Consider the following 26404-nt stretch of genomic DNA (forward strand, 5'->3'; position numbering starts at 1 on the left):
AGCCAGATGGGCGGGGTATAAATAAATAAATAAATAAATAAATAAATACTCTGCTTCTAGTATGAATATAACCCATAAGTGGGCCATGTGCTTTTAGCTCCACCCCAATATTGTCTTTTTCTCATCTGCTGACCATGTGCTTTTTGAGAAAACCCAACACATGAGCACCTGCCCGTAGTGGCAGCTGTTGCCCATTTGGGAATGGTAGGGTGGAAGGCAGGGAGACCAACAACAGAGGGAGCCAGAGGCAATGACAGACGGAGCCACAAATTCTAGCTTTGTCCCCATCCTCCTCCTTGCTGCGTTCCACACTGACACTTAAGGGGAAAGAAGCTGACAGGCAATGCTGCTCCCTGGTCTGGTTGTGAGAGAGGAGACAGGCAGGCGAGGGCTAGCTGAGGGAAGACGAAAGTTCCTAATTTTATTTTTATTTCTTAAATTTATATTCCACCTTCCCTCCCAAAGGAGCACAGGTTGGTGGGGACCAGACTGCAATACCTGCTAGCAAGTAGGAGTTCTGTGCAATTGGGACACCTGCAAAATCATGTTTAGTGAAGGGGGTGGGGATTACTAGGGGGTGGGGACGCAGACTAAAAACATCAACTCACTCCTTTATCTACACACTTATGCCTTGCATGTCAGTAACACCTGAACAGGGCTTCTGTCACTCCTTGTAGTTTAAGCTTCCCAACTGCATATTATTTCTTAATTAAAATCCTCCCACATTTTTAGTTTTAGTTTTGTAAAAAGGCTGCACCTATTTGCTCCAAATTCATTCAGACTACTTCTTTTGTTTCTCCTCCTCCTAGAAATGGGAGTTGGCAAATGTTCTGCGAGACACTGATAATGCCACTGGGATTCCTCCCCAGCCCCCACTCAGGGATCAGCTGAAAATTTACACGATTTCCATTACAATGATAAAGTGGCCAGGATAATATATTGGCTCAAGAAACATGAACTGAGCAGTTCATCTAGGCAGTAGCCAGTTCTGAATATTTTTAATAAATATGCAAAGATGATATTCTGTCACATAAAATAGCTAGTCAGTGGTAAACCTGCGCTGCATTCTTGCCCATAACGTTCCAATTCCCAGAATTAAATAATCATGTCTATGCATATAAAGAAAACTTTTGCTCTTCAATATCTGCATTTTGCATTGGCTCTATGATTCATGTTGATTACCACTATATTTTATCCATGAATATCTATTTATTTATACATGTTACAGATTTATTTGTAATACCCATTTGTGTGTGTGTGTGTGTGGTTTTCTTTCTTTCTTTTTTTAATATCACTGTTGTATTCTATAATGCCAAAATGCATTGCCTATTAATATCTCAATTCCCCCTTATTCCCAGGACAGAGTAAAATGGAAGGGAATTACTGGATTGCTCAGGAGGTATAGCAAGAGAAAAGAACCACCAGGACAATGAAGAAATCTGAATAAATAGCTGCATGAAAACCGACAGAACAGGAAAACCAGCGAGTATTCACATTCTGGGCCTGGCCTCCGCAGTACATATAGAATGGGTTCAAGCTAAATAATGATCCAGATTACAAAATGTGCAGCAATAATAACCACCAGGCCACAAAGCCCCCTCACCTCTCCATCCCAGGAGCACTTCCTATCATTTCTGAATGTGGAACAACCATGAAAATTTAAAACCCCACAAAATTCTTAAGCATTTTGCTGGCTTCATTATCGCAAATAGCAGAGGAGGAATTAAAATGGTTTCCGGAATATACTATTGCTCCTGTAACTGAAGGCTGTTCCAAACAAACAAACAAAAACAAACAAACAAGGATTCCCTCCTCATAGGAAAACAACATGCCAGGGAAAATACCAAACAAGAACCTTATGCTCTAGTGTCTGGTTGTCTAAGTGCAGGAAATTTGCTTGCCAACAATTTCACTGTGGGAAGTGCACTGGAGGGAGGGGTGGCGAGAAGCTCTTGAAGCATCAGTGCAGGGGGGGTCGCAGTCACAGTGGAAATCCCATTTGGACGGTCTGGATGCCTGTGAAGAATTTCCATTGCTCCCAGGAAGCCCGGGAAATGGGAGTTCCCAATGACTCTTGCTCAATCCATCATGCTAGGAGGGCCTTGGGAAGGCCATTTGCCCAGGCTCCCTAGCAGCCATGAATGCTCTGTCTTGACCTTTGAAAAAAGAGACCTCTGCTGCTGGCGCATGCTCTCCCTTGGTGCTGCATTCTCCCCTTTTACACAAAGCTATGAACACTGCTGGCATCAGGATGCAGTCTTACAAGCTGGGGCTAAACTTCAGGAGCAGCACGCTCAGCTCAGAATAGGCTGGGTGGTGGGGTACTTTTGAAACGGCCACTGCAAGCCCTCAGTTACAATGTGAGGCACCATCACTAGTTCTTTTATTTTACAGTTTTATCCTAACAATTCCACATGGCTAAGCTTTCTGGCTGAGCGGCATCTGAATCCAAAGCCAACACTGTGGCTGTACTAAACACCCCCCCCCCCCGGTCCACAGTTTGTATTTATTAAACCTTTACCCCACGTCACATACCAACAGTGCAATTCAGCTCACGTTGTGCTGGAGGAAAAGATTCCTGCTAAATCTCCTGATTTTCAGTTTGCATCAGAAAATGTTCTGATGCCCTAGAGAGTGATGTGATTCAGCATGCTTATTTTATTTGTATTTAGTAAACAAAGCTAAAAACTTCGAAAATGACAAGCTTGCAATTCACTGTTAATAATAAAATTAGGAAACAAATAAGCTTCAATTGAAAAATAAAGGATGGGGTGGGGAAACTTCTGAAATTTTTCTGCCCCAATTCAGAAACCAATTTAGCAAGATTCATCTCCAAAAGGTAGACTACTCAGATACACAAATGGAGCTTTATGTAAGAAGGACTTTCCTTGCACACAGTTCAGCGCTGAGTAACTGGCTGCCTAGATCAGAGGTTCCCAAACTGTGGCCCGCAAGCTTCATTCACATGGTCCATGTTGTGTCCATAGATCTGCGGCTGATCGCAGAAGATGGTACATCCATCGTACTAAAAATGCATATTGATTTTTAATTGTATATACATTGCTTTTTTAACAATTTCCTATGTTGTTTTTTATTGGATTGCAGCTTGCATTCTATGACATTCTAACTGTAATACAATAAAATATAGTATCTACGAAATAAAAGAAACAATAAGAATACAATTAAAAATCATACAGCACCTAGCACAGCATGTTAGAATTGCTACAACAGTCAGAAAAACCATTAAGCCACTCACCCATACCTGCAGCAATTCTTTAAGAGGTCTGTGGGGTGAAAAGGTTTGGGAGCCACTGGCCACACAGAATATCCCCACACGACACCTCTAGGAACTTCAAGTGCCATTGGACTCTTTACCTGCACACTGGATTGGATTTCACAGAACTTACCAAACAAACTTGCTTTTCTACTGTGAACATTTTCAAGAATGTATAAATAAAGCCTCCAAAGGCAACAGTAAATACAATATATGACTGCCTGAAATACAGTCCTAAACGATCCTTTACAGACCACTTTGTTCCTCTATTAAGATGCTACTTGCTTCTTTGATTTATCTGATAATAAATTTTTGATGACTAGGTAAGTCCCATAAAATTGCTCTGGAGCAGACTCCATTGATTAGTAAGTCTGAGGAATTGAAACTGTCAGGAATTCATGTGTTAAGGGCGAAATTACTGCCAAACATGTATTAGATCATCCATAAAACACAAAGAGGTTCATTTGGCAATATTATTTTGTATCCGTTTGTTCAATCCAGTTTCTATTCATGCTCATCACTGTTAAGCTTTGCATACCTTTCCCCCTACTTAAAACCAACTAAGCTTAATCCTGTTCTAGGATTGTAAGGAAACGCTGTAATGAAAATGACATTCAGAAGTTAGTTAGAAATCAAGTCAGGGTTGGTGGTGGGGGTTGGGTGAGAGGGTTATTTTTAGACCATGAAGTTCTCTGCTGAAAACCGAATCATGTCAAGTTTCTTTGCTGAAGATAAATTACAGCATGTGCTTGCAATCCAGCGGGTTACATGGAGAGCTTTGCTTATTCAAGATCCCTTTCTGCCTCCTACATTGCTGCCCAACAAGCTGTTCCTGAAATCCAGCAGAATTCCTGGAGTGAGCCTCTAAATGTAGCAGAAGGAGGGTGAAAAGAGCAAGATAATAATGATAATTATAATAAAAATAATGCATGCACAAAAGCACTTGCAGATAATTAAAGAGTTCAGCCTGGAGCTGAAGAAACTCTAGAATTATGTGAAGCAAATCTGCAATTGTTAAAATATCCATGCATAATCAGAATTCAGCATTCTGAGATTTTCTGCTTTCACTTAACATAACAAGTTTCTAGATCTTATGAGGAAGCAGCGCTACATGCATTCCAATATGCACGGTGACATTCCTGCAAAGATATCCATCTGGCTTCCCTGTTCCCCAAAGTAAAATTTTGTTGCAGAAGCCAAAGAAAAAAAACAGCTGAATTTCAGGGTAACATTTTTGCCACTGTTATTTCTCAGCGCTGTGCCTTTGACCTTAAAAAGTACCCTGAAAAGAGAATACATTGCCTAAAATAAAAAAATAAGGACCATGCTGAACTGTGACTTGTCCAAATTACACTGAAATCATTTCCACTTAAGCTTTTTGCTGGATAAAAAAGTTGATAAAATCTCTCCATAAAGCAAAAGCCAGTTCTACAGCTACCCGAAAGCCCTCAACAGCAGAGTAAAAAACAGCTAAGGATAACACAAAAGCCTTAAACAATATCAGCTTGAAATAAGAAACTGGAGCTCCATAAAATACCAGCATGTAATAAAACAAGATATTACTGTGTTGAGAATAGAAACTGCAGCCCGTTCTGTTTTATTATAAAAATGCTGCTTTTTTAATTTATGTCCCAAATAAAAAAGAGCAACGTACATAGTAACTCATCCTGCCTAGTTGTAAATAACCTAACCGGAATGAACAGCTGAAGCATTTTTGAAGTTATAAAGGGTTAAGACCTTACCGCCATACTTAGCATTGCTCTTACTAAACAACAGAGGAATCTGATTGGTCTCCAAAGCAAGGATGTGGACCCAATTTGGCCCATGCAGTCTTTCCCCCCAAACCACACCCAGCTGCCCCACACGCAGCATCATATTGTCATGGCAGATATGGGGCAGGTGGAGACACGGCTGCCAATGCACAACCAAGAGCCTTCAAATGTGTTCCTAATTGTGCACTGGCAAGATGGGCTTGTTTGTTGCCACTGCCAATCAGCTGATTGGTGGCAAGAGCAAGCCAGCTAGAACGGGCTACACTACACAGTTCCCACGGGGCACTTTTTAGCACAACCAACCCTTGCGGAAAGCAGACCTTGAAGTTCACGCCGATCAGTTGATCTGCTTGGCTGGGCTTGGATTTTCCTATCTAGTGTAGTCTGCTGCGCTAGAAATGAAGAATGGCTCACTTGATGCCATTGTGACATCAGGTGACTGGCAGGTGGGCAGAGTCCACTCACATGTCAAAATGGCCCACCAAGGGTGGGGGATCCCAGGATACTCTAACCACCCCACCCCTGCTCTAAGGTTTCGTATTTTACACCATTAACTCCTCTGCCTTAGTTTGCTTCTAGCCACACAATGCTTTTTCCTCATTCGTCTGAATTCACCAGGAATTTCCCATAGTATATTACCACCTTCGCAAATGGCTGTGCTGGCTGGGGCTGAGGGCAGCTGCACTCCAGCAACATCTGTAGGGCACCAGGTTGGAAAACGCTGCGCCAAGGAACTGATGACTGAATATAATGTTGTGGATATTACAGAAGTTTGTATTTTGATTGTGTGTATGTATACATGCATTTGTTTTGTTATTGCTGGAAGTTGTACTTTAATCTATTACTATAAGCAGTCTTGTGTGAGTTCTTCTTATAAAGGAAGCCTTTAATTGTTTTTTAAACAAAGGAATTAAACAAGCACTCAATATGTTCCAAAGAATACAAATCCTACAAGAACTGACTGACGGCTCATTTTATTTATACTCCAGTTAGTTACACTTTTCTTGCTTGAGTTAAGCTCTCGAGAAACTAGTGCAAACATAGTTAAAGGATAAACCAAAGGCAAACTTTGGGACCTTTTTCTAAATGCGAATTGCGATCCTCATTACTGACAGTGCACTAGGGCTGAAGCTGCACAGCTTTGTTATGGACTTGAGCGGCAATAATGTTTAGAATTATAATGGAGGCAGAGGTGCCTATCCAGTATAAAGACCCATTCTGAAGTTTCCATTGTATTACAGTGGTGCCTCGCTGAACGAATGCCCTGCAAGACGAATTTTTCGCTAGATGAATGGATTTTGCGATCAGAGGTAGAAAAACAAACCTCCGACTGCAAAGTCCAGCGTGCAGCGAAAAATTGCCAGGGCTTTTTGCCGCCTGCCTTCCCCTTGGCTTGGGGAAGGCAGGCGGCAAAACACCCCCACATCTGTCGGGCGGGGGGGAGGGAGGAAATCCCGGATCTGTCAGGCGTTTTCGCTGGCTGCCTTCCCCAAGTCAAGGGGAAGGCAGCCAGCAAAACACCCCCGCACCAGCGCGCTTTCGCCCCATCACCCGGAGCCAAAGCGCGCCGGTGTGGGGACGTTTTCGCTGGCTGTCTTCCCCAATTCAATGGGGAGGCAGGCAAGACGCGGCGGCGGGGGAACGTCTTCCCCTGCCGCCGCTTCTCGCCAGCATGGGGCTTGGCAGAGGTGGGGGAAAGGCGCAGGATCATTCCTTCGCCTTTCCCCCACCCCTCCTGACAGAGCCGGATCCGACGAAGCTTCTGAAGCTTCGTCCGATCCGGCTCTGTCGTTGGCAGCAGCGGCGCTTGCTCTCTTGGCTCGGGGAAGCGCCTGCCTGCCTTTCCCGAGCCAAGAGAACAAGCGCCGCCGCCACCACCAGTTCCCCCCGAGCCCATAGGAATGCATTAATGGACTTTTAATGCATTCCTATGGGAAACGGTGCCTCGCTAGACGAAATTTTCGTAGGACGAATTGAGTCCTGGAACGAATTAATTCCGTCTAGCGAGGCACCACTGTATAGCTATTCTATTAGCATTCTATTAAGTATTGTTGGATTGCACAGCTAAGTATTGGCAGCAGGGCTGTTGGCTCCCAGGAACACACAGTGCTAATGTGGTTATTACCCATAGAATCTAGCAGACCTACACAAGAAGAGCATTTAAAATGTTCTTATAGCACTGAGTCCCAGAAACACAGCTATTTCTAGCAAGCATATATGCTAGAATGAGAATATGTGAGACTAGGCGCCTAACAGTGTCCTAAACTCTTGGGTTGCTGCCACGATATCTTCCTGAATGTAAACATATAGATTGAGATTTACTGATTCACAAGGTATCATGTCAAGGGATCTTTTAACTCCATTTGACAGTTCCCAAGGGGAGAGGAAGTTATAAATTGGAAGCATTCTCTATAAGAATCCTGCTGAAATCAGATGACAAGGTCATACAAACAGCACATTTGAAAGCAAGTGTTAAGACGAATCCATTTGGCGTAACAGCTGCTTAAAAAAACAAAAAACAACCCTGGCAAATATTTAAGTAAATGAAATACTTTAGCTTTAGCCAAGATGAAATCATCAGGTGGCAACCAGAAAAAGTATCACAAATAAGAACACTAAAACAAAGAAAAAAGAATGAACCATGGAGAAATGATCTGGAAGGACATGAATAATGCTTCGAATATACATAATGCTTCGAATGTACTTGGAAAACTGCCGCCTGTTTCTAAGTGCTATCAGCGAAGCCCACCCCTCTTTGCTCATTGAGGTTTAACCACATCATCAAGTCACTAATTATGTTACACTAATTCTGTATGATATTTCCAGACTGCAATTTTTCATAGGAGTTTCATTTGCTGTTTTGTTCTAAACGTTTGTGCCTGTGTGTAGTTGCTGAGTATATTATAGCCAATAAATCATACTATCCATCATGTCTTTGTCACTATTCTAGACATACAAGATCCTCAGAGGATACACATAACAAAAAAGGTCACTTTGAGAAGTTGACTAGGGGCACAACCACCCCCCCACCCCCCATGGTAGATATTGCCTTTTGGATAAAGTTGCTGTCATTATGCTTTACATGCTTTGATGCTTCTCTGTAGGAAAACAAACTGTGGAACACCCCCACAAAGACAACAAAGAGAGCTATTATTTTGGGAAGCTCTCTGTGGTAAAGTCCTGGGTTCAATCCTTAGCATCTCCAGGCAGGGCTAGGAGAGATCCCTATACGGAAGGCTGGAGAGCCTCGAACATTCAGTGTAGTCAACGCTGAGCTAACTGGACCAAAGGTCTGACCTGGTATAATGCAACTTCCTATGTGCAAACAATTTTGACTGCTGGAAAGCCAGGTTTCTACTTATTTGAGAAAGCCATCGTTATGCAGTCACATTCCCAGGTAAAAGGCAGCAGAAAGGATAGGGCGTGGTCTCTGGGAGGGACTGTGATATGCTTGTTGAGTGAAACTAGCAAGGTAACTGGGTCTCAGTAACTGACGCCACCTTTGCCCATTCCTGGGGTGGATCAACTGGCATGACATCCATAGTCATGCTGGAGACTCCATAACAATTTCTGCTCAACTGGTCCAGCTTCCTTTTGTGTTTACATAAGGTGCAAATGATACATGCCTCCTCTTGGGAGTCCTGTTGCTTGCACATCTGTAAGCATGCAAAGAATCCCAAGTACTTCCTGGGAGCAACATGGAAGCAAATGCGGATACAGGTAACGATTGGCAAAGTAATAACTTGCTACGATGTGCACAGAACCACAATGTAATTCAACAGTATTGAATACCTTGCCAGTTGGGGAGGGCAGTTTTACCACACCCTAGCTTCCCAGGATTCCTGAACAGGTGTGTGTGTGTGTGCAGTGAGGTTTCTCCTCACTTTATAAAAAAACCCCTGCTTTCTGTACGGGTGGTTATCATGGGGTAGAATTTTCCATGTACCATGGGACTTTGGTACCCAGGAGATTTTGCCACCTCGGGTGAAGGACAAGATGATGCCTCACCCCCAATTGCACGTACAAGAGCCAGTCACACCAGAAACTGAGTCCTGCTGCCACCTTTCATTGTGCCCAAGGCCAGCAAGCTCACTTAAGGAATGCCAGCTTGGACGCATGGCTCACAGAGCTCTACTCACTCCTGACCCCTCTACAGCTTCCACCCAAGGCAGCTGCTTCCCTTGGCCTGGCAATCCTGTCAGCAGCTGCTAGCATAATGCATAGTGCACCTTTGTTAGATTGTGACTACCTTGAAAACTCGTCAACATGTTGGTACGCAGGCACTGCTAGGAAACTACCTGAATACTATGGTCAAAATAAATGTATCAGTGTGTAGGTAGGCTTAAAAAGAAAAAGAAAAAACATTTTGTACGGCAATCAATTTCAATTCCTGAGCATATGGCCATTTCATCAGATGCATGTTGTTAATTAACAAATGTTGAGTGTGCACGAAATCTTTAAAACATGTTTGATGCACGTTTCTCCTTACCCCTCAAAGAATTCTGGGCACTGTAGTTTGCTATGGGTTGCTGGGAATTGTAACTCTGTGAGGGGTGAACTACAATGCCCAGAAGGTGGCATGCTGGAATGCCAGGGAAATAATGTGCCTTGAATGAACTTTAAAGGTATAGTGTGTGTGCAGCCAAAATAAATTTGTTGTATTGCTGTACCACGCCCCTCATATGCACACCTTTATTAGAGCAAGCAAGATAACCAGATATTTGTGTATGGTGTTGATATTAAAAGCTGCCTTCTCGCTCAGACAGAAAGAAACGTTCCAACCTTCCCTTCCCCTCCAGATGCTGTCACTGCTTGTAAGCAAGGAACTTCAGCAGGAACAAGCATGGCTTGCAAGACCATCCTTCAAACCTACACGCCATCAAAGACATTTGCCCACCTAAGGATCTATCACACTCTATGTGTAATTACATCCTTCTGTCTGATAAAATGATTGCGCTGCTGAAAAATTACTGGATTCCCATCTCTTTCAGTGTAGCCAGGCATTTCGTTATGGTTTCATCATAACTCCTAACATATGGCAGTTGCAATTTGACATATATCCTCTAATCCATGGGTGGGTAATTCATTCAGCACTGAAGACCTTATTGAAAATGCATCATAATGCAGAAGGTGAAGCTCAGTTTAATTATTTATGCACCTATAATTCCCTCTGCATAAAACCTTCCTGGCCATGGCGCTTCCGACCCCAGAGCTGTTGCAAAGCTGAGATGCACCTTGTACTTTTGTAGTGTCTGGGCAAATAACCACCAGTCTATGACACGGAGCAGCCTATGTAAAGACCTCCAAATGTTGTTGGAATACAACTCCCATCAGCTCCAGGTAATGGTCAAGGCTGATGGGAGCTGTAGTCCAACAGCGTGTGGAAAGCACCACATTGCCAACACCCCCATCAAGTAAACAACAGCCACCTAGCTTAGGTGCTTCTGAGGGACTGCTTTGCCTGAAAGAAGGAGAGAAGAAGCAGCAGTTCCTTCAGTGACCAAGAGTTTCTTTTGTCTTTCCTGTTTTATTATATAACTTTTATTGATGACATTTTAATTTTTTTTACTGAAATTGCTTTGTGAAGGCCACCTGAAAAAGCAGCATACAGTTAGATACCTTAATTAGGGTTGCCAGACTCAATAGAGGACAGGACTTCTGTGCCTTCAATTGCCCTGCTCTCTTTTGAGTCTGGAAACCTTAAAGAGAAACCAGCATGGAAATTAAACAAAGGGTCTGCTGGTTTCTCTTTAAGGTTTCCAGACTCAAAAGAGAGCAGGGCAATTAAAGGCACAGAAGTCCTGTCCTCTATTGAGTCTGGCAACCCTAACCTTAATGTAAATAAATAAAGTATGGTACCTTAAGACACTTTCTTCTGAGCTAAGATGCAGCATAGGTGCTCTCTAGGCACTCCAGGCCACCAACTTTGTGAACAGGAATAGATGCTCCACCAGAATCCTCCCCTTTATGCACCTCAGCTGTGCATTCCAACACACAAGCCAAGGTGCAGGCAAATGGTACGGACTGGGCAGTGGCGATAAAGTGTGGCATAGTCCCTGCTGCTATTCACAGGAGCACCTCCATCTTCAGCTTGGTTCAGGTGGGTTGAGTCATTAAGGGAACTGACTCTGATAAGATCACAAGGGCTTTGGGCCACAACTCCATTAAGACAGAGAGAGAGAGAGAGAGAGAGAGAGAGAGAGAGAGAGAGAGAGAGAGAGAGAGAGAGGAAAGCTACTGAAGACAAACAGAAGGACAATACTCACTATTTGTACGTCTCTGAACGAATATATTCAAACACATGAGAAATGCCCAGCTGGAACTGATCTGCAATAGGGGTGACCCAGGGATTGTTCTCTGCTTTGAAGACTTGCTTTTGACCGGTCAAATCCAAGTTACCTGAAAGGATCAAACAGACATTTACTCTTCTTGGATAATTTAAATAACTCCAGCATTTAAAGAACCACGACCAAGAGAATCAACCAAGGTGCAATATGATTCTAAACATATTCACCTGTAAGTAAAGAGTCCTAATGTGTTGAAGTCAACTTCTTTCCGAGAAAGTCTGAATAAGACTCTATTTGTGCAATCGAATCCAATTTCTGTTAACTCAGAAGTACACTGAGTTGACACCAGTGGTGCTTACTCCAAATTATCCTGCATCCTGAGTATCTTTTATATAAGTGTCAGGAACCTCGAGCCCATGGACCTAATCAGATGCAGAAGGAGTTTTAATTTGGCCCGTGAGGCCATTTTCCTTGAGCCATGCCCACAAGTCATATGTGGGTAAAGACACAGCTGGAAAGGAACAGCCAGGAACCTTAAAATGCACTCCAGGTTGTTCCTTTTAAATCTGGCGCCAGATACAAACCCTACTGGGATTATTTCCACTCAGGAGCTCCCAATGGTCTCCAATCAGCTCAGCAGTGACTTCAAGCCCCGCCTAGATTGGCTGGGATTTTTGTTTTTATGCCTGAGAGCAGGCATAGGCAAACTCGGCCCTCCAGATGTTTTGGGACTACAACTCCCATCACCCCTAGCTAACAGGACCAGTGATCAGGGATGATGGGAGATGTAGTCCCAAAACATCTGGAGGGCTGAGTTTGCCTATGCCTGCCTAAGAGCCACATTCCCTCATGGACAACCTTCCTTTGGTGGGAGGGGACAGAGGCAAAAGTTGGGAAGAGCATCAGATGCGACCCCGAACATTGCACGGTAGATTTCATTCTGGTCAAGAAGCTTCTATACACATCCCTCCATTCCATCCAGACCAACAAGTTTGAAAACACATTCCAGCTAGGCAAAAGGCACACAGCATGGCTGCGAGGGTTGCGGCCTGGGGAGGGGTGTGTATGGCCTGGAAGGGAGGCTTGGGGAGCTGCCCTTGGGGCCCTATGTTACAGACTATCGCAGGGAAACAAAAGTAATTAGGGGGGGGGAACCTATCAAATAAAGCTCTGAGTCTTTAAAGTGCCAGGTTGAACTATTGTTGCGAGCAAAAATGTCACAAAGCTCTTTCCCTGCTAATGTGAATTTGGGCATGGCTGAGAGATGAGTCTAAGTTCTGCTGAACCGTACCATATGTGAGATTTTATAAGGTAAGTAAGGGCTGTGGATAATATGCAGAGAGAGAGAGGGGGGCTGGGCCTCTGTTGCCCCCTTGTATTGCATACTGGCAAAGCTATCAGAACAACCTCACTTCCCTAGTGCTGGATCAACAAGTGGCAGCAATACATGACGTTCAGGCATTATACGGGGAAGCACGTGGTGGCTGAGCTAAGCAGCACTAGAGGGATGGGCTGCTTGAGAGCAGGTGCCGCCCAAAGTCGCTGTGGTTCGCTCTGGTCACACAGTGTGCATATTCCATGCTCTGTGCAGCACATGACCCTTAATGCAGCCCAGGAGAGGAAAGCCTAATGACTTTGGTACACGTGCAAAGGAGAAAGATGGATGCTCGCCTCTGAACCATTTGTCATTCCTCTTCTGTCAACTGATGGGAGGCCTGTTCTCTCCACCCCTCTGCCAGCCAGGCAGCAATTGCCCTGAGCACTTCATGCTTGAGTGCGCCTGGCTTGGAGCCTCGCACCCTGCCTCCTTTATTAGAGGCCTCGGACGCGCTCCTGTTCTAACAAGGATCAGGCAGTAGGATTAAGCACTGTGACAAAGAGGAACCTAATAAGCGAGAGGCCGGGGTGTCTAAATCTATGCTGCCGAGCTCAAACAACAGATTCACACAGTTTTAAAGGCAGAGGCTGTCGTGGAAGCAAGCAGGCGCTGTGATTAGCAGTAACCCCCTGACCAATGCTGCTATGAAGATCATATTTTACTTCGAGGCTTATTCGGCAATTGCAAATTGGATTTGCCATGTTATTACCTGGAAGAAAAAAAAACCACAACACCTACAGACACTTGTCTCTAAAGCCCCCAACAGTAAGCACTCACTTATGCTTATAATTCTGCAAGCCTTGCCATCGGGAGAAGGGAACGATCAGCCCGCCGCCACTCATGCGAATTGCAAAAAATGTGGCACAATGCTCAGAGTGTAGCTAGTCGGATCCAAAAATCTCATTCAGAGGAGTGCAGAGCAGAACGATCCAATCTTGAAATTGAGAGGCTTACTGCCAGGACTAAATCACACATAAGATTTAACTTTGGCTTTCTCACCCCTCAAACATAATGTTTCCGATAGAGTTACCAAGTACTAAAATAAAATAATTTAAATTGAACACATTTGAGAAGGGGGAAAAATCATGCACTAGGAGATTGGGGACCAGCTTTTGTGGAGAAGGGCAGGGCTTCTAACCTTGCCATTATGGGTAAATGAGGCAGTGCCAGGAAAGGGCAGCTAAATGCTAGTTACTTAACTTCAGCCTATCCTATCATGGGAACGAGGCATGGAAATATTGAGTCAACCCCCCCCCCCCCCACAGAAGTAGGAATGGAAGGAATGGAAGCTACCGTATTTTTCGCTCCATAGGACGCACCTGACCATAGGACGCACCTAGTTTTTTAGAGGAGGAAAACAAGGAAAAAAATATTTTGCTTTCTTGAATTCTCCTAGGTATAGCAGCCAACTCCTAGAGGCCTAGGTGCCTTTGCCCCCCCCCCTTAAATATCTGAGGAAGCTTCTTTTGCAAAGGGGGAAAGCTCCATTTTTTAAGGATCAGCTCAAAGTTGTACAGCTTTTTTGCAAATAGGAAAAGCCCCAGGTTTTTTTTTGGGGGGGGGGGTCAGCTCAGAGTTGTGCATCTTTTTTGCAAAGGGGGGAAGCTCCATTTTTTATGATCAGCTCAAAGTTGCTGAGTTTCCTTGCAAAGGGAAAAAAATCCTGTTTTTATGAGGTTCAACTCACAGTTCTGTAGCTTCTCAAGGAAAGGGACCCATTTCTACAATTTCCAGACAGATAATCTAATCAGCCAGTCACATGTCTCCCTCTGCAGACAACAATTAAGGCCTAGGCAAGGGGCTGGGAAGGGAGCCAACTCTCTTATCTCACTCCCCGATCTCTTGCAATCAGCTGCTGAGCGGGTTCCTTTCAATGCACTCATTCCCTCTTGTTAGCCTTTAGCTCTTTCTTTCTTTCTTTCTTTCTTTTAAAAAAAAGCAGGATCTGCCTTTAGCCCCTGGGCAATTCGGCTCCAGGGACCACACATCCGCTCCATAAGACGTACAGACATTTCCTCTTACTTTTTAGGAGGGGAAAAGTGTGTCTTATGGAATGAAAAATACAGTATTTAACTGAATGAAATATGCATCCTTTTCAGGATACGTAACCATCCCTAGAGACCATCCCAATATGAAACTGACTATTACATTGATAGAGGTATGGCAGAACAATGTAGGTCTTGCACGAAGTTGTGGCTGTGTTAGGATCTTGACAGCATTGTATTTGGGTACCTTTGCTCCCTGAACAAAGCGCAAACATGGTTTGCGGCCACCCAAAATGCTTGTTGTGGGCAAATGTCAAATAGATGCCTATTACTGTAAACCTTTTGAATGTGGGTTGGCCAATGGGAAAATTCAGATGACCCCAGCTGGAGACAGAGAAGGAGGAAGGGAAAGGACAAGCATCTCATGGCCAGCTACAAGGAAGTCAAGATGAATCTTGGAAAGGAATGTTTTTGGAGGAGAACTGGTCTAGCAACACACACACAAACATACATGAAATACTTTCTCGAACAAATGTTTTCAATGCTGGATCTCAAAAGATGAGTAAGTGGAGACCTTTATTAAGCAACATTCATCTCAAAAATGACTTCAAATCAATCTCATAATTGTAGAAAATGCTTGAAAACCCTGAGAACATCTGCTGGGAGGAAATGCTCATTCTAGCATTAACTAATTAACACTGGAGTCAGAAGAATAAGAGACAGAGGTCAGCAATGTGTTGGAATTTACATCCTGCAAAACTCCAATTTACATGCCAAAGTCACTGGAAATGAATGACTCTGCAATGACCCTCTGATTCACCAAGGAAAAAATTGAGTATCTCATCTTGCTTCAAGAGAGATTTGCACTATTTGGAACATATGTTTAAGTAATTAAAAGGGTAACAGGGTTTAACTAAAAGCATCATTACTCAACAGGAAGTGCTTTTTATTCCATCTCCACCTGTCTGTTCCTTTTTCTTTAGCGGTAAGGGGAGACTTGACTTGGGCCCTGAGTAAGTTCTACTGAGCCAATTCAAACCCTCAGCTTAGTAAACAGGGATGCAAGGAAGCCTTTCCCCTTTGCTCCTACCTGATAGTGGGACCAAAAGCTAAAGCAAAGCAGAAATTAGGAGAGTGGAAGAGTGGAAAGGGGGTGGGGCAGAGAGAAGAAGCAGGTGGACTAACAGAACTTCAACAAAAAGTACGTTGAAATGGCAAAGAATGAAACCTTACCCAGGGAGTATGAGAGCCTGAAGAAAGAAGGCCAAGTGTTATGCTGTTGGCTGTACTGAGTTGTAAACTTCAAGTAAGCAGCTCAAGAAAGTTAGGAAATTGTTTTGACACTCTGACTGTGGAATGCTGATCCAAAAATGGCGATACAGAACTCTATCCCCTCAGGGCATTAGCGTCTTGCCAGGCAGACCCTGAGTTAAGGGACTGTCCTGGCATTCTGAAGACACCCTATTTTAAACTCGTAACACGTGGTTTGAAGGTTTTATATTCCAGGAAACCAGAGTTTCTCAGCTCAGACAAAATCAGGAACTATGCTTGATTAAATATTTCCAGGCTGCATGCACAAAAGGTTTATTTGTATGTCAGTTAATTACGCTGAGAAAAAACTCGTATGAATCCGGCCATACTGTTCTCTCATCAGACTTTATTTATATACTCTCCTCTCTTTCTTTCTTTTCTGTTGTCCACCTTCCATTCCATGCCACTGCCCTTAAAAGATCCTTAAGCATTATCACAGATTTCTTTCGCAGGTGTTATCTGAAGGATAATCTCATATACCTGCATTGATCCCAAGATCATTTTCCGAGGCCCTTCTCCAGGTGCCTATGTGGGGTGAATGGCTGTTAAGGAGAGGCCTTTTCAGTCATGGCATACTGGCTGTAGAATACCCTCCTCAAGGAGGCCCACTCGGCACCCACACTGTGGTCTTTCCAGCATTAGGTGAAAAGCTTTCTTCCTTCCCCAAACTTTTTGCATTATAGCACTTTTTAGACCCTGGGCACAATGCTTCAACCTGTGTTTGATTTTATATTCATACTAGCTGGCCCTGCCACGCACTGCCGTGGCTAATCCCTGTGATTGCCACCACCCTGTGTTGATCCATGATGTATCCTGCCCCCTCTTCACCCTACCCCGGGTTTCCCCTGTGACTGGCCCCACCGTGTCCTGACCTATCCCGTCCCCTCCTCCCCCCAACCCCCACCTCCATTCGGCCTAGTCTGTAAAGGCTTTGGCTTAGTATGTAAACGGCAGCTGAGGTGCTGTTGAGAGGAAAGGTTCTATAGGTGTAGTACCAGGGTAGCTGCCGCTAGAGGGCGCTGGTTTGCAACCTCGTTCTTTTCCCAGCATGCACTTTCGGCTGAGTGGTACGTTCTGGAACAGGGGTATTTTGGGGTTTCACCTGGCGGAGGTGTGGCACCTGTCTTCGAAAACCTTTTAAGAGCCTTTGGACATTCGTTTTGGACGTTGTGTTCAAATTTGAATGGAATCGGTGAAGCAGTTTCGGAGAAAAGTGGACACAAACCCACATGCCCTTTTTACATTTATATAAATATAGATTGGATTTTTTAAAAAATTATGAGTTAAAGAATAAATTGTCCACCATCAAGAGTACTTGTCATTGACAAGCAAGATAAAAATACTGCAAATCAGCAAGTGATACTAAGGCTAAAGTTTAAGTGTCCTTTTCTATTTCCGCTCAGAGGACACGCTCTCTTTCTGATACTCTGTAGAAAGAAATTAATTTTATTTTCTTATTTGGATATAAATACCTCTGAATCTAACTTTATTAAAGGCTAAGTAAGGGATAAACCCTCTGAACAGAACATACAGTTAGGTTATATGTAAAAGCACGCCTGCCACGATTTTCTTCAGCTTTGCTCTACACTTTCAGGATTACATTTTTATTACTTTGAGACCACGTGATTTGCTTCCAAAAGAGAAAGACGACGTGGCCTCAGGACCCAATCCACTGGGGAAGTATTCTTTTGCAAGCCCTTCTGGAGTGACTGGAAGCTGCACAAGAACAGGCAGCCTCTGCTTCAAGAGGGGCTGAGGAGGAGGAGGAGTTCACAGTGAATTCAGTTCAGTTCAAAATTTATTTCTGTAGAAACAAGCATGCAAACAACCCCTATACCAAATAAACCATGACTACTTTGGTACAGCTGAGCAGAAATGTCTCTCAGGAGACTTTTTTTTCCCTCAGAAACCATTCAAGCTTTTTTTTTTTTGATCCCTAAAAATACTGCCATTTCCCCTCCCAGAATGAGCTACGGCCAGGGGTATTATTAATTACTACTGCTGCTTATTGCATTTGTCAGTCCCTCTATACAAAAGGAGGGGGGGAGCTTGAAGTCAATTCACAAGAGAGAAAAGAAATATAAAAAGCTGAACAATACAAAATACACAGAATGCTCGTTCAGCAATGCATTAATAATCTGATATCGCAATTAAATCTGTTGCTTTGTTTTGGCTTTTCTCCTCCTCTACCTTCTAAAATGCAACTCCAGTCATTGAGAAATCAAGAGTATATATGGCAAGAAATTTAGTGTTCCCTGTCACTTTATGTGACTGGTTACAACTCTGTTGTTGAGCTGAATCATGATGCGTCTTACAGTGCAGCACATAACATTTTAAATTCAGGGGGAAAAGACAACACCTACTAAAATTTTATCTATGGATACTGCTGCTTACCACAATCTCATGAACTGCATTTTGAGGAACAGTGTCAAAGGAACTAGAGATGTGAAGGTTGGGAGACGGGGGAATAGAAAAATTGGGAGGGGTGGGTCCAGTTATTCCTATTTTTCTGGAACACCCCCCCCCAAGTTTTAAGACTTATAGTATTTCCCTTTGGTATAATACACTGAGAGTTACTCATTCACAGCCCTAGATTATAGCACAAAATGATGTAGACCATCATTAGTTCTCCTAGTGGTGCATCAATAAAACTGTGAGCACATTTGCTAAGCTAAGCAGAGTCCCGTATGGTTTCAAATTGGATGGGAGACCCTGTGTGGGAGATTCCTGCATTGCAAAGGGGTCGGACTCGATGACCCCCGAGATCCCTTCCAACTCTACAATTCTATGCTGAGTTAATACTTTGAAAAAGCCATGCAGTGTAAACAAACAAACAAAATGATGTTGACATGTTGCTTTATATATAACACGTTAAATACAATACCAAATGCCACTATTGCCAGGTGTGACAATATTAAGTTTAGCTGTGGCAGGAATCTTTGCCTCCCATGGTCAGAAATGTTCCTTAAGTATTTGCTGGGCTTGCTAGTTTTAAAGATGCTAATGGCTAAGTTTGGTTACCAAAATGAAGGGCTGTGTTCAAGTAGGCTTTCTCAGGCATCCTTATAGCAGCAATGTCCAAGTCTTACCTAGCTCAGGAGGCAGCACTGTAAGGCGGTTGCCCTGGATATGAAGTTCTTTAAGCTGAGTGAGTTCACCAATTTCTTTAGGGAGGGATATCAGGTCATTATCCCTAAGGCTAAGCTTTAAGAAAAAAGAAAGAGAAAGAGAGAAAGAGAGAGAGAGATATTGAGTGGGAGAGACACAGACAGGCACACAGTGTTGTCAGAACAATTCTCAGTTGATAGGAAGCAGATGTTTATGTCAATATCAGCCATAAATAAATATTTTATACTGCAAAGTCCTTTCTTTCTTTCTTTCTTTCTTTCTTTCTTTCTTTCTTTCTTTCTTTCTTTCTTTCTTTCTTTCTTTCCTTCTTTCTGACACTTCACCCCGCCCTAAACATTCAATTCCTCCAATTTAGTTACAAGTGTCTGCTGATTAACAATAGGCAACGCCAAGAATAGGAGGCCCGTTTCTTCAAAGCCCCCACCGCTCTCCTGCAAATTGACTTGATTCTACTCTTACAAGGGCCGCAAAAGCGAATTGATTTTTTTTCCAAGAATTTAGATAAATTACTTACTATCTGCAACTTTGTGAGCTTCCCAATATCTGGTGGCAGGATTTCAAAATCGTTGTCACTTAGATAGAGTGCACGCAGGGTGGCTGCAAATTAAACAGCAATATATAAACAGGGTGGCATACAACCCAAACCATTTGAGGCCTGATCAATAAAAAAGTGTCAGCTTTGATTAATAACCCTGACTTGGTGAAAAGCCTTTGACATACCCAAAGCTCACCATAATAACAAGCAGGTCAAACTTAGATTTACTGGCTTATTGTACTGTTGGGTCTGCTCAGGAAAACATCTATATCCAAAAGGACTGACACAATTAACAATTCCTATAACATTAGGCTCTGGCAGGCCACGGCACACCGTTTCAATGGGAGCCTGCCAGGACAGAAGCCATCACAGCTTATTAACTTCCAATTCCTAGTCATTATCGAAATTTGCATGTACAACCCACCCTCAAAAGCTCCCGATAGGCTTCACCCTCTGCCTCTCGTAGATGTCTGCAGAGAATAGCTGAGAAGTCATTTTAGATCGGGCTGGAGTACAAACACGGCAAATACAAGAATTCATTTTGTACAGATCTGGAACCTAAGAAGCTGCCTTATACCAACATAAAGCATTGGGTCCTCCAAGCTCAGGACTGCCTATACTGACTCGAAGCTACTTGCCTGGTTTTCAGACAGAGAATCGTTTCCCAGCCCTACTGGGAGATGCTGAGGATTGAACCTGTGATCTTCTGCATAGAAAGCAGATACCTGGACCAGTGAGCTTTGTCTATTCCTGCTTTATTCCTTTCAAGAAATGATAGCAAATTTGGGGGAAGTGGGGATGGGGGGGGGAAGGATAACTTGGTTTCATTTTAGTTAATTACATTTTCATGGCTCCCAGATGGCTTAGTACACACCACACCCATCCCAACACTGAACATAAGGACACCGAAGGAAAAGCAGCCATTTCACCATGGAAAGATGCATTTGATGGAGACACAGCCTCCAAAGCTGGACCAAAATTGCATCGCTCAGTTGCAGATCAAACACGAACGCCACAGAGGCCATTAATGTCAATAGGTCTAGTTCCGGGGTGGGGAACCTTTTCGACCTGATGGGCCAAATCTTTATCTCCCCGCTGTGGGCTAATGTTAACCGGGTGTGTGTGTTTAGTTAGCCCCCAAGGACTGGGGGTTGGGTGAGTTCCCTGCACAGCATCTGATGCCGATGTTTATTTAATCTTGCTTTCTGCCAATCTAGATGTGCCTCTACCTGCCCCACAGCTGGTATCACATATGATATGGAGAAGGTGACTGTGGTTTGGGGGAAATGGCCCGGTGGGTCAAATTTGGCCCAGGGGGCCAGAGGTTGCCTACCCCATAGGAGCCAACTTCTAGGGGCCGAGGGGACTTGTCCCCCTAAAGTTGAGGAGTATTGCCATCCAAATGGTTGGTGTGTGTGTGTGTGTGTTGCATCATGTGATTGATTATGCAGGTTGAGGCTTGCCTGCCCCCCCATATTTTACTCATCTTGGCACCTCTGCTCCAGTGTGGCACCATGTTAGAGTCTCATGAGAGGGATTAAAACAGGGACAGCCAGCAGGTTGGCCTTCAGAAGCTGTTCAACTACAACTCCCATCAACCCTGACTTTTTACCGTGTTGGCTGGGTCTGATGGGAGTTGCAGCCCAACAACATCTGGAGGGCTACCCCTGGATTAAAAGGAAAGGATGGCTCATTTATTTGCTGCAGGCATCTTGGCAGGTAGAAAGGGGGGGGAATTAACTGGCCTAGCTGGTCTAGGGCAAGCATCAGCAGCCAGGAAGCTCTATATTTGCCAAAGGCGCTGCACGCTGAACCTAGGACTGATAAAGAATTGTTCGTGGAAAACAGATAACAACGTGGTGGCTTGCATTTCGTCGCTCGCATGGTGACCTTCTTAACTGTTCCAGCACTTGCCGAAGTTTTAGCTCAGTATGAAATGGAATAAAATTCAAGAAAATATGACCAAGGCGGTAGCTCATACAACACTCCTAGCCGTCCACTTACTCCCACCGAGATCAGGTGACTGTAGATCAAAAGGTACAGATTGCCGAGCTATGCAGAAATATTCAAGGCGGCTCATAGAAGGAGGCATATATCTCTAATATTCTTTTTTTAGAGTTCAGCCTCCCTCAAATAAATTTTACCTGCAGAAAGCAAAGCAACTTTTCAGGATGATTTAACACATTTTTTTTTAAAAAAAAGTTTCTTACTTAGATAGAAGAAGTTTCCGGGAAGGGAATTTTCGTTTAAGTTATTGTAAGTCAAATCAAGAACCTCCAGAGCTGGCAAGGAGCCAAATCCTCGTGGCAAGGAGTTAAGCCTGTTCATCCTAATGTTAAGAGAAGGATATGTAAGATATTATTTGGGATATGAAAGCAAACATGTTATTTTATTTAGTATATGCAGGCAACTGCTCATTTACATGTGTTCAAGGAACACACGACTGCACACACGGGCATCACCGCAAACCCAGAAGTGGCATAAAAGGGGGCAAAAGCAGCCACAAAAGAGCGCAAAAATGCTGCAGAAACAGCGCCGAGCAATCCCACAAGCTTTTGCAAGTGCAATCCCAGGAGCTCTTGCTCCTTTGAGGCCTGTTGAGAGTTGGAGTTTGAGCAAGGAGGTTTGGAGGATGTTTGCAGGCTTTTTCAGCGGCATTCCCAATATACACGATTTCACTTAAACGTGCAGTGCCTTGGAACGTAACTCCGGCATAAATGAGGAGTTGCCTATATCGCTTGTTTCTCTCTGTTAAGCCATTTTAGACTTTACTGAACACATTCCCTCTTGTATATTTGCTTTGGATGCTGCATAAGGTGACACACCAACATAACATAATCTAAAAGCCCATAAAAAGGGAAAAAAACCCACCAATAACACAAGGAAACAAAAACAGCCACATTAAAAACTCACAATGGCTAAGGAAATGTCCTTTAAAAAGGGAAACGGTGCTTCCAGACTGTTGCTATTTTGGGTGGGATTCAATCACATACTGGGAAATTTAGGCTGTGCAATTACAGTTGATTGGAAAATCATGTGCAACAGATATGCTTCTCCAAAACATTTGCCTTTTTTCCAATAAAGGAAGTAATGGAGAAACGCACTGGAAAGTGTAGGGCAACAGTTTCTTTAGTGCAACACCATCTCACCTCCCAGCAAACAAATCAGAATGAATGCTGCTTAAATAACCAGTGTCGTCTAATATCTCTGCAAGCAAATCAGGATGAAGGCTCAATAGACAGTTCCCTGGGAAGAGAGGTTGATTGGTAAACCATTCTGAGAATTTTGCCTTGGTACAACTGGCTAGTTTCTGTACAAATACCGTACTTTTCTGTGTATAAGACGAGGTTTTTCCTTTAAAAAGTAAGTTAAAAAAATGTCTTATACACAGTCAGGGCATATTGGTGACGTGTGATTGGTTGATTTAGCTAGCCAGAGACTGCCAGCGGCTATTGTTCATGTTCTTGGTGGCTGTGAAAAGGGTTGGCGTTGATTTGCTGTCGCTGCGGCAGTTGGGCGGGCAATTGATGGCTTCTGCCGGTGAGTGGACATATGATAGGCAGCATTTTTGGGGTGAGCGATTTTTGGCAACCTCTCGTTGCTGCAGCAATTGGGTGGGCGATTGCTGGCTTCTGCTGGTGAGGGGACAGACGATTGGTGGGTTCTTTTGGTTAGTGAGTTTCCTTACCCCCCATAAAAAAAGCTCAGCAACTCTGGGAAATCCCCCCCCCCAATTTTATTAAGCTGGAGTCTCTAAAAATAGGGTCTAAAATAGGGGGCAGGTTATACACGGAAAAATACGGTATCTCTCTCCCTCTCCCCCAAATCCAGGCAACCAAGAGGCATCAAAAGAGTTCAAGAACTCATTCTAGCCAGGCAAACCCACTGGAGAGGTGAAGAAGGGCCACTGAGGGATGTAGCTGGGGGAAGGGCTGGGTCGAAAGCCCTGGAGGGCCACATTTGGCCCATGCCTGTCTTATTTTAATGTGTGTTGGAAGCCGCCCAGAGTGGCGGCGGGGGACCCGGCCAGATGGGCGGGGTACAAATAATAAATTATTATTATTATTATTATTATTATTATTATTATTATTATTATTATTAAGCATCCAAGCCACTGATCAGGACGGATACGCACCCCAGGTTCAAGTGCTTCAGCTTCTGAAGGCTGCTAATCTGAATTGGCAGCTCCTCGATCTGATTGTTGAAAAAGTTGAGTACTTCTAAATTCCGGAGGTCTGCAATGTTTGCAGGCACAGCTGTAAAGAGAAGCATAAGTCTCTCAAAACAACAACAACAACAGCATGAAAAATGCCACCCTTCCATATATGGACCAGAAATACTGTCTTTAACAAGGTCCAGAAAATTCATGCATGACAACTTATCTAATATTCATTGGCAGGCATCTATTAAAAAGACAGTAATATACCACTGGTTGCAAGGTGATGGAGAAAGATAACAAGGGTTGGCTGCTACTGACCTGCTTTCCCAAAGACACCTTGCAGACCATTGGGCAAGAGAATGACTGGACTAAACAGGACCTTTGCTTCACCTAGAAATAGCCACTCTTATGGGTGGAATCCAATTGGTGCCCTTCCAGTAACAGAAGGGTTCTTGATCCAGCAGGTGCCTTCACTGATGGAAGAGGATGGGAGGTGATTTTTGCCAAGTCCTCCCTCCCTGTGCGGCCCATCCCCATGCCATCTCCCACCCTGATGTGAAGGACCCCCAAACTCCATGGAACACACTTTTGGAGGGTGTTGGGGGGATCAAAATCCCTCCCACAGACACAAGGGCGTCCATTAGATCACACCCCATATTTGTATGTAACTAAATATGCACATATCTGCAACCTGGCAGAAGGAATGTTAAGTGATGCAGTGGAGGGAAGGGACCAGCAGAGGTCAGCAGAAAACATTATTTATTTTAATAAAATTTATGAAACTACTAATTGTTCAAAATATTGAAACCCCAACGCCCTGGCCACTGTAAGGCTTAGCTCGTTGCACCCTGTGCCACCTTCATGCATTGCATGGCAATCAAGCAAGCTTGCTGAAGTTACATCTGTGTTCCAGAGGGTCATAACACATGCAAGGGAGCTACGGTATGTCAGGCTGGGGGGGGGGGTCACTGGTGCAGGTACTCCAAGATACATGTGCTGTGCATAGGTTGCTGTTTTTTGAGCAGGTAACATGTTTCCTAGAAAGTTGTGCCCTGGATTCATCGTAATAACATAAGAAGAGTCTTTGGATCAAGCCAATGGACCATCACAATGGCCTATGGGAAGCCTTTAACAAAGGACGTGAATACAGCAGCACTCTCCCTGCTTGTGATTCCACAAAACTGGCATAGAGTGGAAGCAGAACATAACTATCATGCTAGTAGCCATTGATGGTCTTATCCTCCAAATTCCTCTTCCGAGGTCCTCCAAGTCGGTGGCCATCACTACTTCACCACCAGGCAGTGTCCACACATTCTCAAGCAGGAATTAGAATCCCCCGTTTTCCTTCTTTGAATGAAAGATGGAAAATCTTGGAACATTCTGAATACCATTTTGTCCCTTCTTACCAGTGAAGATGTGTTTACTATCCAACTGCTGCCTGTGTCAATTGCAAAGCCATACTCCATACGCCATTAACAATTGTCATTGATGGGCAGGGAAATTGGAAGGAAAACTATGTAAATCTGCAGATTGAGCGTGGGTATTCTTGCATCAAAAACACAGTCTCAAAATACACCTGGATTCCCACAGGGAACAACAAGAAGCGCACATCTATATGCTATAAATTGATCATATGGATGCCCTAAATAACATTTTTATTTGGCTCCATCATGAATAAAATAGAAGCAAAAAAAAGCATTCCAAATAAAATAGCCCATTTGGATTGCTGTTTAAATAACCTATTATCCCAAGGAGACATTCATTTAAAATTCAGTTAAATTGTAACAATTAAAGCTCAACTTTAAATAATGAGTTGTTCAGCCGGGCCATTTTTTGATTCGCGTCCCAGGAGGTAAATGCTGTGATCAATACACACACACACACACACACACACACACACAAGGTTACATCAGATTAGCAACAGATCAATGTGCTGATACTACCTAGAAATATGAAAAAAATACAGTTGCATGATATGAATACTACTACCCAGATAAAGATTAAAACTCTATATGGGTTTAATTTTCATGTGAGCTATTAAGGCGAAATCTAAGCAAGCAAATAATGTTTACATGTTTTGGGGGATTGTATCCATTCAAGCTTTCCACTGTATTATCACCCGAGGACACAATTTCAACATGATCCATATTCCAGTTAAACTGAATTCCTAAACTTTATGCCCATTCAGACACAACGAAGTCTATAGAAATAATTGGTTTGCATCCTTGTGTTTCAGATTATCTGGATAATGGATCTGGATGTCTAACAGCAATGTAGATAGCAGATTGAACAACATATACAGCCAAATAATTTGCAAAACTATCATCTAGGGAATATCTCATAACATAGGCATCACTCCCCATCCCATTAAACCCAATGAAACAAATATTTACACAGTAGAGTATGAGCCCTTCATTTCCTAGGTTTTTCTTATCATTACTTCCTTCAAAATTAAAAACTAAAAAATAGTCCAGTAGCACCTTAGAGAGCAACTAAATTTGTTCTAGGTATAAGCTTTCGTGTGCATACAGTGTATATTCTTCAGATACACTGGTTTCAGTGTACAGTGGTCCC

At 43.4% G+C, this 26404-nt stretch overlaps 1 protein-coding gene across 1 annotated transcript in view; it reads right to left on the reverse strand.

Moving 5' to 3' along the window:
* The window catches only part of RSU1 (Ras suppressor protein 1), a 66699-nt gene that overhangs the window by 22844 nt on the left and 17451 nt on the right, over positions 1-26404 (reverse strand). Inside the window, exons 4-8 of the mRNA XM_035129135.2 lie at positions 23807-23927; positions 21882-22000; positions 19651-19733; positions 19097-19211; positions 11313-11445 (exon numbers count right to left, since the gene is read on the reverse strand). Coding sequence (XP_034985026.1) covers positions 11313-11445; positions 19097-19211; positions 19651-19733; positions 21882-22000; positions 23807-23927 — 571 coding nt within the window. The remainder of the gene's footprint in view (positions 1-11312; positions 11446-19096; positions 19212-19650; positions 19734-21881; positions 22001-23806; positions 23928-26404) is intronic.

Source organism: Zootoca vivipara, chromosome 12, assembly GCF_963506605.1.
Source record: "Zootoca vivipara chromosome 12, rZooViv1.1, whole genome shotgun sequence".
NCBI classification, from domain to species: domain Eukaryota; kingdom Metazoa; phylum Chordata; class Lepidosauria; order Squamata; family Lacertidae; genus Zootoca; species Zootoca vivipara.